This window comes from Salvelinus fontinalis, chromosome 27 (assembly GCF_029448725.1).
Source record: "Salvelinus fontinalis isolate EN_2023a chromosome 27, ASM2944872v1, whole genome shotgun sequence".
In the NCBI taxonomy this organism is placed as follows: Eukaryota; Metazoa; Chordata; class Actinopteri; order Salmoniformes; family Salmonidae; genus Salvelinus; species Salvelinus fontinalis.
In genome coordinates, this window is record NC_074691.1 from 9,783,639 (window position 1) to 9,799,606 (window position 15,968).

General features: G+C 41.8%; 1 protein-coding gene across 2 annotated transcripts; it reads right to left on the minus strand.

Moving 5' to 3' along the window:
* Positions 1–277: 277 nt before the first annotated feature.
* On the minus strand, positions 278–12,906 carry LOC129824992 (probable G-protein coupled receptor 63). Of its 2 annotated transcripts, none has more exons than XM_055884615.1 (2): positions 12,394–12,906; positions 278–2,011 (listed from the first exon to the last, which is right to left on the minus strand). In XM_055884615.1, exon 2 carries the CDS (start codon positions 1,880–1,882, stop codon positions 620–622), a length of 1,263 nt encoding a protein of 420 aa, XP_055740590.1. In that variant the 5' UTR covers positions 1,883–2,011; positions 12,394–12,906; the 3' UTR covers positions 278–619. The 2 variants fall into 2 exon arrangements, with proteins under 2 accessions (XP_055740590.1, XP_055740592.1); XM_055884617.1 differs by lacking the exon at positions 12,394–12,906 and adding an exon at positions 2,560–12,365.
* Positions 12,907–15,968: the final 3,062 nt, after the last annotated feature.

The following is a 15,968-nucleotide window of genomic DNA, read 5'->3' on the forward strand; positions in this document are numbered from 1 at the left end:
CTCACTCATCCACAGTGTAGTACGTCTCTAAAGTGTATGGTACACAAATAGGATTCAAGGCCACGTTGAGACGAACATCTAAACAAATAGATTGCTACAATTTACATTTGTTTAACCATTTTTCTATAAAGCTCTGAGTGGGTTGCTGAGTCAAACATTTTAGACATTTCTCTGCCTTTATGACATTTGTATAATTGCAGAAAACTTCCATGAAATCTAACATAAGACAAAAAAGTAAACCAGAAGTAAAAAACAAAGACTGTATTAACAAGTTAAGAAATGTCAAAAATGTTTATTAGATTCAAGTACAGTACACTGAAATTGCAAATTTTCACCAGATGTAGCAGCATTATGACTGGTATAGACTAACTAATAGGCACAAAACAATTACATAGAAATATCAATGACAAAATGTAATCTTGGTGGCCTTATGACCATATTCAAAACCATTGAAGCAGTTAATTGACATGCTTTGTAAACAGATTCTACTCAGCTAAAATATACTGTCGAAACCGCAATCACAACTCATTCATTTGACTGGCGAGAACAAATTGGATAAATGGTCAAACAAAACCTACATGGCAGTGAAGTCAGTGTCCTCCAAGTCAGTCCAGTGTTATTAAACCACAGAGCGATGCTCCCCACACACATACACAGCGCTGGGTCGGATACGTCGCTTTGTGTGGCCGGGCAGCTGAGGAAGAAACTTGAAATACTTGGGCATCAGGTCAAGGCAGGCGTCGCGGAACTTCTTGATCCGCCAGTAGTAAATGAGAGGGTTGAGTGCAGACTTGAGATAGCACAACAAAAGGAACCAGGTGCTGACTTCAAAGAAATTGGCCTTGTAGTAGAAGGGGCGTCTGAAGGTGGAAACCAGGCTGTAGGCGGTGAAGGGCGCCCAGCACACGGTGAACACCGAGAAGAGGATGAGGATGGTGGTGAAGGCACGCGTCTTGAAGCTCATGTCTATGTTCATCTCAAAGGGCCTCTGCAGACTCATGAGCCCCAGCTTGCTGGCCTGACTCAGACAGATGCTGTCCGGGTGGCTGTGGATGCGCACGGCGTTGTGGCGGATGGTGTTCAGGATCCCCATGAAGGTGTACAGCATGACCATGAAGGGGATGAAGAAGAAGACCAGCATGAGGAGCAACACGTAGGCATGGTAACCCGGCTCGCTGGTGTAGCCGAACACACACTGTGGAGCTCTAGAGGGGATCTGGAGAGATGGGTGGCCTATGGCTAGTGGGAAAGATAAAGATAAGGAGACAGTCCAAGCGATGACTATGAGCACTTTGGCTCTGTGGGGACTCAATTTGTCCTGTTTCTGGACTATGATCAGGAACCGATCTATGCTTATTATAAGCAGGATGACCATGCCCTCTATGACAAAGAGCCAGAAGAACATGGCCGACACTCGACAGAAGACATCCCCGAAGATCCAGTGTGTGGTCACCACAGTAACCAGGGCAAAGGGCATGTTCAGGACGGCCAGCATCATGTCTGCGAAGGCCAGGCTGGCCAACAGGATGTTGATGGCGGATCGCATGGCGGCGCGCTGGTAGACCATCAGGACCACCACCACGTTCCCCAGGAAGGCCACCAACAGGATGGAGACCATGGCCGTGCAGAAGAACACCTGGAGGGGCAGGTTGACGCCCTGAACACTCTCCTGGGCCTCAGCTGTTCGCGTAACTGTGTCCAGGTCCAGAGGTGAAAAGGAGGAGCCATATGAGCTGTTTTCCATGGACATGTCTTCTGTGTCAGGCTGGCCGTGGAGGAGGTGGTCAGAGAGGTTCAGCAGTCCTGCCGTGACGAGACAGCAGAGGCTGGCTTTATTGGTCTCCCCTGCCTCCACAGGGGGAACGACAGTGGAGTAAACCATTCTTCCACGGGGGGTGCAGGCTCGGGTTTAGGCATCGTTACTGGAGCTCTTCTCTTGCCAAACATGATGCCTTGGATGCTGTTCTTAGTTCAACTGAAGAAGCCAGCATCTTAGCATGGAGGAGAGATCCTGGGGATACAGAAAGGGAAATGGAGGCAAAACAGAAAGCGGGGACATTAGCAAGAAAACATAAAAGTCAAATGCTATGTCTGTTTTTCCTTGATGATAATACCTTAAAATGGGTATTCTTTGTTTTAAAATGTTGCCTTTCTCAAAAGACAATATTGTGTATCAAATGAAATTTTGTCAAACTGAAACGTTTATATACGCATTGATCTGCATGTACAATGCCTTCGGAAAGTATTCTGAACCCTTGACTTTTTCCACATTTTGTTACGTTAGCCTTGTTCTAAAATGGATGAAATATAAAATCAATCTCAGCAATCTACACGCAATAAACCATAAGGACCAAGCAAAAACAGGTTTTTTGATTTTTTTCAAATGTATTAAAAATAAAAAACAGATATACCTTATTTACATAAGTATTCAGACCCTTTGCTATGAGACTCAAAATTGAGCTCAGGTGCATCCTGTTTCCATTCCATGTTTCTACAACTTCATTGGAGTCCACCTGTGGTAAATTCAATTAATTTGACAATATTTGGAAAGGCACACACCTGTCTATATAAGGTCCCACAGTTGACAGTGCACGTCAGAGCAAAAACCAAGCCACGAGGTCGAAGGAATTGTCCGTAGAGCTCCGAGACAGGATTGTGTCGAGGCACAGATCTAGGGAAGGGTAAAACAATTCTGCAGCATTAAATGTCCCCGAGAACACAATGGCCACCATCATTCTTAAATAGAAGAAGTTTGGAACCACCAAGACTCTTCCTAGAGCTGGCTGCCCGGCCAAACAGAGCAATCGGGGGAGAAGGGCCTGGGTCAGGGAGGTGACCAAGAACCCGATGGCCACTCTGACAGAGCGCTAGAGTCCCTCTGTGGAGATGAGAGAACCTTACAGAAGTACTACTATCGCTCAGAAGCCAGTAAAAGGCACATGACAGCGCGCTTGGAGTTTGCCAAAAGGCACCTGAGACTCTCAGACCATGAGAAACAAGATTCTTTGGTCTGATGAAACCAAGATTGAACTCTTTGGTGTGAATGCCAAGCTTCACGTCTGGAGGAAACCTGGCACCATCCCTACGGTGAAGCATGGTGGTGGCAGCATCATGCTGTGGGAATGTTTTTCAGCGGCAGGGACTGGGAGACCAGTCAGGATCGAGGCAAGATGAACGGAGCAAAGTACAGAGAGATCCTTGATGAAAACCTGCTCCAGAGCGCTCAGGACCTCAGACTGGGGTGAAGGTTCACCTTCCAATTGGACAACGACCCTAAGCACACAGCCAAGCCAACGCATGAGTGGCTTCGGGACAAGTCTCTGAACGTCATCATACACAAGAAGACTGAAGGTAGTATGCAGTTGCAGCCTGGCTATGTACGTGTAAGCCCGGTTACTGCACTATTAAAAGCATGCCAACACAACCAGGCTGTATCACATCCGGCCGTGATTGGGAGTCCCATAGGGCGGTGCACCATTGGCCCAGCATCGTCCGTGTTTGTCCGGGGTAGGCGGTCATTGTAAATAAGAATTTGTTCTTAATGGACTTGCCTAGTAAAATAAAGGTTAAATAAAATTGTATTAAAAAAACTGGCTTACCAATGCTCTCTATCGCCAAAATGTCCTAGCAATTTCCTGAATTATTTGATCCGTGCCAGGGAGAGATTTTTAGTCCAAGTCAATGTTTTTCTGGGGACAACTCAAGACTTCAATAAAAAAGGCTTATCACTAATATAAACATTGGATACTGTTATTTTAGACTGACTGGTATCATTTACAATGGCTCCATGGCAAACGTCAAACAGAAAATGTTGGACCCGCTTTTCCTATGTTAGATTAGGACTGGCGGTGTTAAAAGCGGCAGACTATAAGCAGTCTTATCCATGAACGTGATTTTGTCTTAGACTTCCGCAGCACTTTCCAATATGCTCTCTTCTCTCATTTCTAGCTTTAGTCATTCCATGTGGGTTGAACAGACAAAGCGATTACAGGGGATTCAAAGCTTATTAAATAACTGTCAGTAAAAATGTAAATTTGTTCTAATTTTTCTGTTCACTGCCGGGAGGATATGATTGTGTGACGGCTGTTGCTAGTCCGAAACCTTGAGGCAAATTCTATCCATTTACCATGCTGCAGAACTATAATTATGTCAAAGTTACCCCACCAGAGCAAAGGAGAGGGTAAAATGTTGTATTAATTAGATAAACAGGCTACCAGGCTACCATAATAGAACAGGAACAAGTGTATTATTAGGCAATAATACACTGACTGGGGCATTGTGTGTTCCTCCGCTTACCTTGACAACAGGGTTAGAATACGCACGGCTAGATTATGAATAGAACCAAAAGGATACGTGTGGATGTGTGCAAACAAGCCTGACTGAAATCTATGTCTGCCTCCTGACTTCTCACTGACACGGACTGATCTTAACGCTCTGCCCTCTCCTCTCATTAGGATGCTATGACAGACACTGTTGATAGACAAAGTCGCACCAATTCTGCACTGTTGTAGCTGTCTTGTGTTCTAATTTGTACATAATTCCCGAAATGAAGTATATGGTCAATTTCCTCATTACAGAGTTTTCAGTTATCCAAAAGACAATCCTTCGTGCTAAATGAAAGGCCTAGAGTATCTGTTCCCTTTTCATACAGAATGACTCAAAAGTAAATTGGCGGCGATACACAAAGAAGCAGCATTTGAACCTATCACTTTTAACCATGAATTGGGAACATGAACAGTATTCGTACAAGCAGAGTCCCTATTCAGATGTTCAGCATAATAGAGTCATTTAAAAAATGTGATGGAAGACAAAGAAAAATATTAGAGGAACATGTTTTCGATTTCAAGTACATATATCCACAGAAACCATAGTAACTGCTAAAAAAGGATCTGCCTGGTACCTTGCAAGTCAATGATAACACTGCGTGTTGAGTAGTTGTGGAACCTAGCAACAGGGACCTGCATCCAGCTCGAATTTCTATCTGGTCGCTTTTTATCTCTTTCAAAAAGCTTTTGAGCCTTTTAACAACCACTACAAAAATAAACTAGGTATGTGTCCTACTATTTTGAATGTTTTAGTTGATGTATCATATAGTCCGTTTAGCCTTAGATGATCATTTGCCCCGGTAACTAGCCTGCGACTATGGGAGAAAGTTGAAAAAGCAGTCAACAAAGGAAATTGTGTTTCTCTTTTTGAGTGTAGGAATTGTAATTACACATTTGTTACTGAGCTGGATAATGTTGTTCAGTTATCAAAAGGTGAAATAAAACATAATAAAGCTGAGTAATTCTCAGAGTAGCAAAGTTACAAATAATAGTAGCAGGGCTGCTGACTATTGAAGAAAGCTTGGAGTAAAATTTTGCCTAGATGGGGCCTGGGGGTCCTCCCCTAGGAAAATTGTACTGTTTTAAAAGCTAATTTCCTGCAATTTTACGTTTTTGACATGGCTTAAGACTATGACCAGGGGGGGAAAACACAGGTCAGGTGTATTCAGAATGCTTTGAACATTAATTTAACCCTCAAAATTGAGATTTCTTTTTTTGGTGGGGGTGAAATCTTAGGTGGTTTGACACTTTATTCAGACACTAATGAAATTAGATGGGGAGATAGGCAAATGGGAGAAGCAGTGTGGAGGTTGGAAGCAGGGATCCTTGTTGTCAGGTAGAAAATGTTGGGGAGTGTTACCACTACACCAATACTCTGCACAGGAAATACTAATATTAATGGTTGATGTCAGTGGGTAACCAAATCATAGACTGCAGTCTCCTTGTCCATAGATTGCTTTCAAGGTAAGGACAAAAACATATAGTATTGTGTCATTTGGGTGAACCATCTCTTTAAAATAGGTCTGGAAGAAAATCTTGATTGCTCTCCAGAAGGGTTGACCACCCCTGATCTATGTTTCCCATGTGGCGGTGTTTGAAAATGTTATTTTTTATAACAATTAATTTCTCAAAATCACCCAATCTTCAAGACAAATCCCAAATGCGTGAGAGTTGGCAGCTCTGCAGTAGTCCTGTTTAACATGGTAAGAGGTGTCGAAATCAGTCACTAGTGATTAAACTAAAACTATAGCCTACAGTCAGCCATTACAGCTGTCAATTTCAAATATTATGTGCCGGCCTATTTAAAGAATATCTCATCACTGGAAATGATTGATTGTGAGGGTATATCATTTCAAAGCCTACACACTACTGGGTTGCAGGCATTGGATCACTTAGTTGGGTTGTTTTCTTTAAAAATATCACGCTTGGGTTGTTAATACTGGGTTATTGATGTTGGGTTATTGAGATATGACCCAGTGGGTCGGTTAATTCTCCCACCAAATCCAGATGATCTGGCAAGCTCGTGAATGAGAATTGTCGCAGCTGTTTAGCAAGTCTACCAGGCAATCAGGGTTGCCATGTCTGCAATTTTCATGCTAAATTGGGCTACTTTGAAAACAATGTCGCGGTGAAAAAGTATTGGTCGCGGGTTGCGGGTTTTTGGGCTACTTCCATGGCAATTTCTTAAAAATATACAGTACCAGTCAACAGTTTGGACACACCTACTCATTCCAGGGGTTTTCTTTATTTTACTATTTTCTACATAGTACAATAATAGTGAAGACATCAAAATGATGAACTAACACATATGGAATCATGTTAGAAACCAAAAAAGTGTTAAACACCCTTTGCCTTGATGACAGCTTTGCACAGTTTTATACAAAAAAATATGTTGAAACGATATCACAGGAGTAATTGCAAATCAATTCGTGCCGCTTGTGTAGCCTACCTGTACCTGGCAAACAGATTTTATAAAAAGCCTATAATTTCAGATTATTGTTGTTGTAGCCTTGTGTTATTAAGCAATTATTAATGGCCTTGTTTAGTTAATCAAGTTGGAAGTGATCAATTGTGATCATGGTCACAATCCTATCGCAACTGCCGATCAGCTGTTGTTAGAGTGCATTAGATTGATGGTAACAATCATTCAGATTAGGCTGCAGGTAAAAAAAACACTTGCTGTTGTTTACAAGCATTGGCCTATTCAGTTCATATCCATATTATTCATATTTGATTCAGTGATTGAAATGATGTCCCCATCCTCAGTAGCCTATTCCAGCAGGCTATTGGGCAACTCAAGCACTTCCTACCTAGAAATTGCCTCTCTGTTCATGTTGAATAAATTAGTCTGTGTATTTGAACTAAGCAAGCTGCTAAATCGTTCCTTTTACATCTTGCCTAGGCTACTGTACGCTATCTGAAATGAGATGTAGACCTATCAGGGGCTAGCCTATAGGTTACCTGCATCTAGCTAACCAAACCATGGCAAAGTTGAATTACAATCATAAAACCATATTTTATTCAGTAGGCCCAGCCAATGCCTATTGAAATTACAAGTCAATCTTACAAATTTATAACGGTTTGTTGTCTTAACATCTGGCACATAATAACGGCACAATTGCCAAAAAATTGCCTAATATTTGTTTTTTTTAGTTTATATTTGAAATTATATTTACTCTTGCAACATATTCCAATTCCTTTATTAGTCACATTACCTCGCAATAATGATTATTTAGATGGAAAACCAAATTTTGCTTCTTAAGTCGTTAGAAGTTCAATTGAGATTCCTTCACACGATAACGTAATGGAAAAAGGGTTTATTGGCTAAATGTGGCAACTCCTCTCTTGCTGCGAAAAAACCAATTTTGGGCTAGTTTTCAGGCCTTGTGGGCAGGTTTTGAGTAGTCATTGGCTACAAATTTAGCTTGACCTGGCAACCCTGGACAAATGGGAAAGGCATTGTGCTTGACCAAAAACAGTGAGTAAAAAGCTAGCTAGCAAACATTAATAATTTTCATTCAGGAATAAATTACCTAGCTATACTGACTTGCCTAGTTAAATAAAGGTAAACATTTTTTATTTATTTTTTAACTCCCTTCCTTGACAACAGTTCTGCACTGATCCACGAAGTGCAAAAGTATGAATTCCCTGACCTCTGTTGAGGCCATATCACCATAAATTCTGCATGGCCAATGCAGAAGTCGGCTTGACCATGCGCCCAGATACACAATGCACTCCTCTCCAGAATGGGCTCTCTCCTGCCAATTTTTGCACATTCATTGTTTCATAATTTCATTGTGTGAATTGTTTGCATTTGATTGCTAGTGTATATCAATTCCCCATTACATATCACCAGTAGTACATTTACCATTCATTCCTATAATTTCTCATCTACAATGTTTGTTACTTTGATTATGGTCATTTATTTTCATGCATTCAACCTATGCTACACTTGTGAGAAACAGATTTTGGTATATTTCATTCCATTTACAAGTTTTGTCAATTTAGTCGTTGTCTTTTGTTTGGAGCGCTCCTGTCAATGTTGAGTAAGGACACGCATGGATAGAAGTAGGCCTAGAGGCTACCTATCCGAACATCACACCTGCGGGACAGGTACAGAATGGCAACAACAACTGCCCGAGTTACACCAGGAACGCACAATCCCTCCATCAGGGCTCAGACTGTCCGCAATAGGCTGAGAAAGGCTGGACTGAGGGCTTGTAGGCCTGTTGTAAGGCAGGTCCTCACCAGACATCACCGGCAACAGCGTTGCCAATGGGCACAAACCCACCGTCGCTGGACCAGACAGGACTGGCAAAATGTGCTCTTCACTGACGAGTCGCGCTTTTGTCTCACATGGGTTGATGGTCGGATTCGCGTTCATCGTCGAAGGAACGAGCGTTACACCGAGGCCTGTACTCTGGAGCGGGATCGATTTGGAGGTGGAGGGTCTGTCATGGTCTGGGGTGGTGTGTCACAGCATCATCGGACTGAGCTTGTTGTAATTACAGGCAATCTCAACGCTGTGCGTTACAGGGAAGACATCCTCCTCCCTCATGTGGTACCCTTCCTGCAGGCTCATCCTGACATGACCCTCCAGCATGACAATGCCACCAGCCATACTGCTCATTCTGTGCATGATTTCCCGCAAGACAGGAATGTCAGTGTTCTGCCATGGCCAGCGAAGAGCCCGGATCTCAATCCCATTGAGCACATCTGGGACCTGTTGAATCGGACGGTGAGGGCTAGGGCCATTCCCCCCAGAAATGTCTGGGAACTTGCAGGTGCCTGGGTGGAAGAGTGGGGTAACATCTCACAGCAAGAACGGGCAAATCTGGTCCAGTCCATAAGGAGGAGATGCACTGCAGTACTTAATGCAGCTGGTGGCCACACCAGATACTGACTGTTACTTTTGATTTTGACCCCCCCACCCCCCCTTTGTTCAGGGACACATTATTTCATTTCTGTTAGTGACATGTCTGTGGAACTTGTTCAGTTTATGTCCCAGTTGTTGATTCTTGTTATGTTCATACAAATATTTACACATGTTAATTTTGCTGAAAATAAACACAGTTGACAGTGAGAGGCCATTTATTTTTGCTGAGTTTAGTTGATTTAAAAAAATGTTGTGAGTGTACACAGTGCATTCGAAAAGTATTCAGACCCCTGCATTTTTTCAACATTTTGTTACGTTACAACCTTATTCCCCCCACATCATTCTACATACAATACACCATAATGACAAAGCAAAATCAGGTTTTTAGACTTTTTTTTTTATGTATAAAAATATATATATAAACATATCAAATTTACATAAGCATTCAGCCCCTTTACTCAGTACTTTGTTGAAGCACCTTTGACAGCGATTACAGCCTTGAGTCTTCTTGGGTATGACCCTACAAGCTTGGCACACCTGTATTTGGGGAGTTTCTCCCATTCTTCTCTGCAGATCCTCTCAAGCTCTGTCAGGTTGGGAGGAGAGTGTCGCTGCACAGCTATTTTCAGGTCTCTCCAGACATGTTCGATCGGGTTCAAGTCCGGGCTCTGGCTGGGCCACTCAATAACATTCAGAGACTTGTCCCAAAGCAATTCCTGCGTTGTCTTGGCTGTGTGCTTAGGATTGTTGTCCTGTTGGAAGGTGAACCTTTGCCCCAGTCTGAGGTCCGGAAGATCCTTCTGTACTTTGCTCTGTTCATCTCTACCTTGATCCTGACTAGTCTCACAGTCCCTGCCGCTGAAAAACATACCCACAGCATGCTGCTGCCACCACCATGCTTCACCATAGGGATGGTATTGGACAGGTGATGAGTGTTGCGTGGTTTCCTCCAGATGTGACGCTTGGCATTCAGGCCAAAGAGTTCAATCTTGGTTTCATCAGACCAGAGAATCTTGTTTCTCATGGTCTGAGAGTCCTTTAGGTACCTTTTGGCAAACTCCAAGTGGGCTGTCATGTGCCTTTTACTGAGGAGTGGATTCCGTCTGGCCATCTGATTGGTGGAGTGTTGCAGAGATGGTTGTCCTTTTGGAAGGTTATCCCATCTCCACAGAAGAACTATGGAGCTCTGTCAGAGTGACCATCGTGTTCTTGGTCACCTCCCTGACCAAGGCCCTTCTCCCCCGATTTCTCAGTTTAGCCGGGCGGCCAGCTCTAGAAAGAGTTTTGGTGGTTCTGAACTTCTTCCCTTTAAGAATGATGGAGGCCATTGTGTTCTCGGGGACCTTCAATGCTGCAGACATGTTTTGGTACCCTTCCCCAGATCTGTGCCTCGGAGCTCTACGGACAATTCCTTTGACCTCATGGCTTGGTTTTTGCTGACATGCACTGCAATTGTGGGACCTTATATAGACAGGTGTGTGCCTTTCCAAATAATGTCCAATCAATTGAATTTACCACAGGTGGACTCCAATCAAATTGTACAAACATGTCAGGGATGATTAATGGAAACAAGATGCACATGAGCTCAATTTCGAGTCTTATAGGATATGGTCTGAATACTTATGTAAATAAGGTATTCATGCTTTTATTTTTGATACATTTACAAAAAATTCAAAACAACGGTTTTCACTTTGTCATTTTGGGGTATTGTGTGTAAACTCACGAGGACATTTTTTCCCCATACATTTTAGAATAAGGCTGCATTGTAACAAAATGTGGAAAAAGTAAAGTGGTCTGAATACTTTCCGAATGAACTGCACACACTAAAAAAATAATGGGTTAAAAATAACCCAATTTCGGTTATCTGGTAACTCAGCACTGGGTAAATATTGGACAAAACACACACTGGGATACTTTGACCCAGCCAGCTGGGTTGCGTGAATAACCCATGTTGGGATGTTTTATTTACCCCAAAAACGTGGTTATTTTGACACAGCAGAGGGTCGCTTTTTACTCTTTTCTGGGTTATTGTTATATCTGTATTTTTGACCCAGCAATGCATTATTTCTTACTTTATTGCTGGGATATTTTCCCCCCCCTTCTCTATTCAAGAATCTGTTTTTCCATTCCACAATTGTCTAGTGTTTGTGATCGCATGCCCACTGGAACCGATTCTTCTTGTTTTTAGCTGATAGGAGTGGAACATGGTGAGGTCGTCTGCTGCAATCACTCATCTGAGAAAAGGACCGTTATTTGCCAGTTTGTGGCCCGCCTGTTAGCTTGCACGATTCTTGCCATTCTCCTTCGACCTTTCATCAAAGAGCTGTTTTCGCCCACAGGACTGCCATTGACTGGATGTCTTATGTTTGTTGCAACATTCTCTGTAAACCCTAGACACCGTTGTACGTGGAAAGCCCAAGAGGCCGGCAGTTTCTGAAATACTGGAACGGGCGCACTTGCCACAGACGATCACACCACGCTCAAAGTTGCTTACATCACCACATCACCCACCCAATAACATCTTCAAAATGGGCAAACCATTTTTTTGAACGGGTTAGTGTACTTAATAAACTGTCCGCTGAGTTTATATCCCAACATTGGGATAGTTACCACTGTTATAATATGTACATAATAATGTTATTAATTTTATAATTGAATATCTAAATATGGAAAAATAATCAAGGAAAGTTTAAATGTGCAGTGTACAAACTTAACATGATCAACAGGAATGACATTTACTCTCACATGTGGCCAAAAATAAGTATCTGGATTACATAAAGAAATACCCAGCATGAAAGTGAATAAAAACCCAACTGATGGTTAAATTAAGCCTTGGGCTATCCTTACAAACCCCAAGTCTCTTTACTTACAAATTAACCCATATTTGTGTAATTCCAAAAACACAACTGTCAGGATCAAAATAACCCAGCGCTGGGTTACCAAATAACCCAAATTGAGTTGTTTTTAACTCAGCATTCTTTTGAGTGTAGGCCTATTTATTTGGATATTTTTGATAACATTATTATTATACTGTGGAATTAAATGTAAGATCAAATGCTTGTTTGATGAGAACCTAAAATTAGTTTCATCAAACAAGCAGAATTTTTTGAAAATATGTTTACATTGTATTAATTAAACCACTTTTTAGGGAGTAGTATTGTTTGTTACAGCAGAATCCTCAAGTGAAATTACCGTTTTCCTTCCAAAGTCAGGTTGACATCGTTGGGTTTCAGTAGACAGACAATTCCTCGCTGCTCATTTCATTCTTTCAGTTGATCCAATTCGCTGTCCAGATGCTTTTTGTAATTCCTCGAAGTCACAACTAGATATACTGTTTTAATCTCTCATTGCACGCGAATTCATAAATCTAATCAAATAACATTATTTACAGTGCGAAAAACGGGCAATGCCACCTACACAATTCAACAAAAGCGGTAAGTAAAATGTAGTTCCGCGTATCATTCAGTCTTTGTTTTGCAGGGAATGGGTTCTCCGACAAAAGAAAACACCGCTAGATTTGTTTACAAGACAAAATCATGACTCAGAGAGGCATTAAACAATTTGAATGTCAGTAATTTCATTTTCTTTCCAACCCTCATCTTTCTGTTATCCTGAGAATGATAATTTCGTTTTTCACTATTCGGGGTTGACGGTATAATATTCAATCTCTGTTACGAACTACGATCACTGTCCGTATACTGGTTAACTGACAGTCCCATCATCCAATAGTATGGACAGCTCGGGTAGGGTCCTTTGTTAGGACACACCCATTATCCAGAGCTCCAATTGAAATGGACAAATGGCCATAAAGAGGCGTAACGTTATGGTTCAAGATCTAGTCCAACGGGGCACGTGCATATAAACGTTGTATTGGTACATTGTATACAATCAAACACAGAGATAAATACAATATTACAAGGTTCCATAAAGTATAGGGTTTGGTCATTAGATGTTCTTAATATTACACGTTTTGTGCATGTAGTAGATAGCCTGCATCCCCTTCTTTCCATTTTTCCATTTATATAGTGGCAAGAAAAAGTATGTGAACCCTTTAGAATAACCTGGATTTCTGCAAAAATATCTGATCTTCATCTGCAATAAGATCTGATCTTCATCTAAGTCACAGCAGTAGACAAGCACAGTCTGCTTAAACTACTAACATACTAACAATTCTAGGTTTTCATGTCTTTATTGAATATACAGTGTAAACATTCACAGTGCATGGTGGAAAAAGTATGTGAACCCCTGTTCACCCTCCTTTGGCAGCAATATCCTCAACCAAACATTTTCCGTAGTTGCCGATCAGACCTGCACAACAGTCATGAGGAATTTTGGACCATTCCTCTTTACAAAACTGTTTCAGTTCAACAATATTCTTGGGATGTCTGGTGTGAACTGCTCTCTTGAGGTCATGCCACAGCATCTCAATCGAGTTGAGGTCAGGACTCTCACTGGACCACTCCAGAAGGCGTATTTTCTTCTGTTGTTGATTTACTTCTGTGTTTTGGGTCGTTGTCCTGTTGCATCACCCAACTTCTGTTGAGCTTCAATTGGCGGATAGATAGCTTTACATTCTCCAGCAAAATGTCTTGATAAACTTGGGAATTCATTTTTCTGTCGATGATAGCAAGTTGTCCAGGACCTGAGGCAGCAAAGCAGCCCCAAACCATGATGCTCCCTCCACCATACTTTATAGTTGGGATGAGGTTTTGATGTTGGTGTGCTGTGCATTTTTTTCTCCACACATAGTGTTGTGTGTTCCTTCCAAACAACTCAACTGTAGTTTCATCTGTCCACAGAATATTTTGCCAGTAGCGCTGTGGAACATCCAGGTGCTCTTTTGCTTCAGACGTGCAGCAATGTTTTTTGGACAGCAGTGGCTTCTTCCGTGGTGTCCTCCCATGAACACCATTCTTGTTTAGTGTTTAACGTATCGTAGACTCGTCAACAGAGATGTTAGCATGTTCCAGAGATTTCTGTAAGTGTTTAGCTGACACTCTAGGATTCTTCTTAACCTCATTGAGCATTCTGCGCTGTGCTCTTGCAGTCATCTTTGCAGGACGGCCACTCCTAGGGAGAGTAGCAACCGTGCTGTACTTGGTCTTACCGTGGACTGATGAACATCAAGGTTTTTAGAGATACTTTTGTAACCCTTTCCAGCTTTACGCAGGTCAGCAATTGGCAATCTTAGGGCTTCTGAGATCTCATTTGTTCAAGACATGGTTCACATCAGGCAATGCTTCTTGTGAATAGCAAAATCAAATTTTGTGAGTGTTTTTTTAGAGCAGGGCAGCTCCAACCAACATCTCCAATCTCATCTCATTTATTGGACTCCAGGTTAGCTGACTCCTGACTCCAATTAGCTTTTGGAGAAGTCATTAGCCTAGGGGTTCACAAACTTTCCCCAACCTACATTGTGAATGTTTAAATTATGTATTCAATATAGACAAGAAAACTACAATAATTTGTGTGTTATTAGTTTAAGCACACTGTGTTTGTCTATTATTGTGACTGACTTAGATGAAGATCAGATCAAATTGTATGATCAATTTATGCAGATATCCAGGTAATTCCAAAGGGTTCACATACTTTTTCTTGCCACTGTATACCCATTGATTCTTGAAGAATATAACTTATAAATGCCTCATGAGCTTGGTTCAAGTCATACCCCATCATAACCAAAAACACACGATTGTTTACAAACATTGGAGTAAAACAATCTCCATGTAAACACTGTATAACATGGTTAAAACTATACATTTCAATATCATGGATGGTTAGTCCTTGCATCCATAGCTCTGGGCTGGGAAATTGAGTTTTGGCGCCGGTACAGCCGACAAGCGCTGTATACAAATTGATACTTGGAGCCAAATATCGATATATCCTCACAAAATAACATTGTGATAAGTAACTATAGATTTTTCCCCCATAACTAATAGCTCTGTGTACTGTTAGGGACCACTGTAGCAAGTGTTCACTTTAGTGTCAGTCTGTTCCAGGTGCCCTGAGCTGTTGAGGGTAACCACTAGAGCAAGCAATATTTCATGGGTGGCAGGTAGCCTAGCGGTTAAGAGCGTTGGGCCAGTAACTGAAAGGTAGCTGGTTTGAATCCCCGAGCCAACTAGGTGAAAAATGTGCTCTTGAGCAAGGCACTTAACCCTAAATGCTTGTAAGTCACTCCGGATAAAGAGCGTCTGCTAAAATATAAATGTATAAACTTGAGAGTGGTTACATTTCTCCAAGACCATCCCTCAGCTATCTACCAAAACACAGGAGGCGTGTCCGCTTTGTTGTTCTTTTTAAAACAATGTCCACTATTTTGCTAAAATAATGTGTTTGATTTATTAAATGAAACATCTCAATAATCCACATCATAAATGTTCACAGAAAGTAAACAGCATCATCATGATTCTACTCTTTTATGAAATAATGGCCCTGCAAAGTACACTGAGTGTACAAAACATTAGGAACACCTTCCTAATATTGAGTTTAACCCCCTTTTGCCCTCAGAAAAGCCTCAATGGACTATACAAGGTGTCGAAACCGTTCCACAGGGATGCTAGCCCATGTAGACTCCAATGTTTCCCACAGTTGTGTCAAGTTGGCTAGATGTCCTTTGGGTGGTGGACCATTCTTGATACACACAAGCAACTGTTGAGTGTGAAAAACCCAGCAGCGTTGCAGTTCTTGATACACAAACCAGTGCGCCTGACACCTACTACCATACCCCATTCAAAGTCACTTAAATAATTTATTTTGCCCATTCA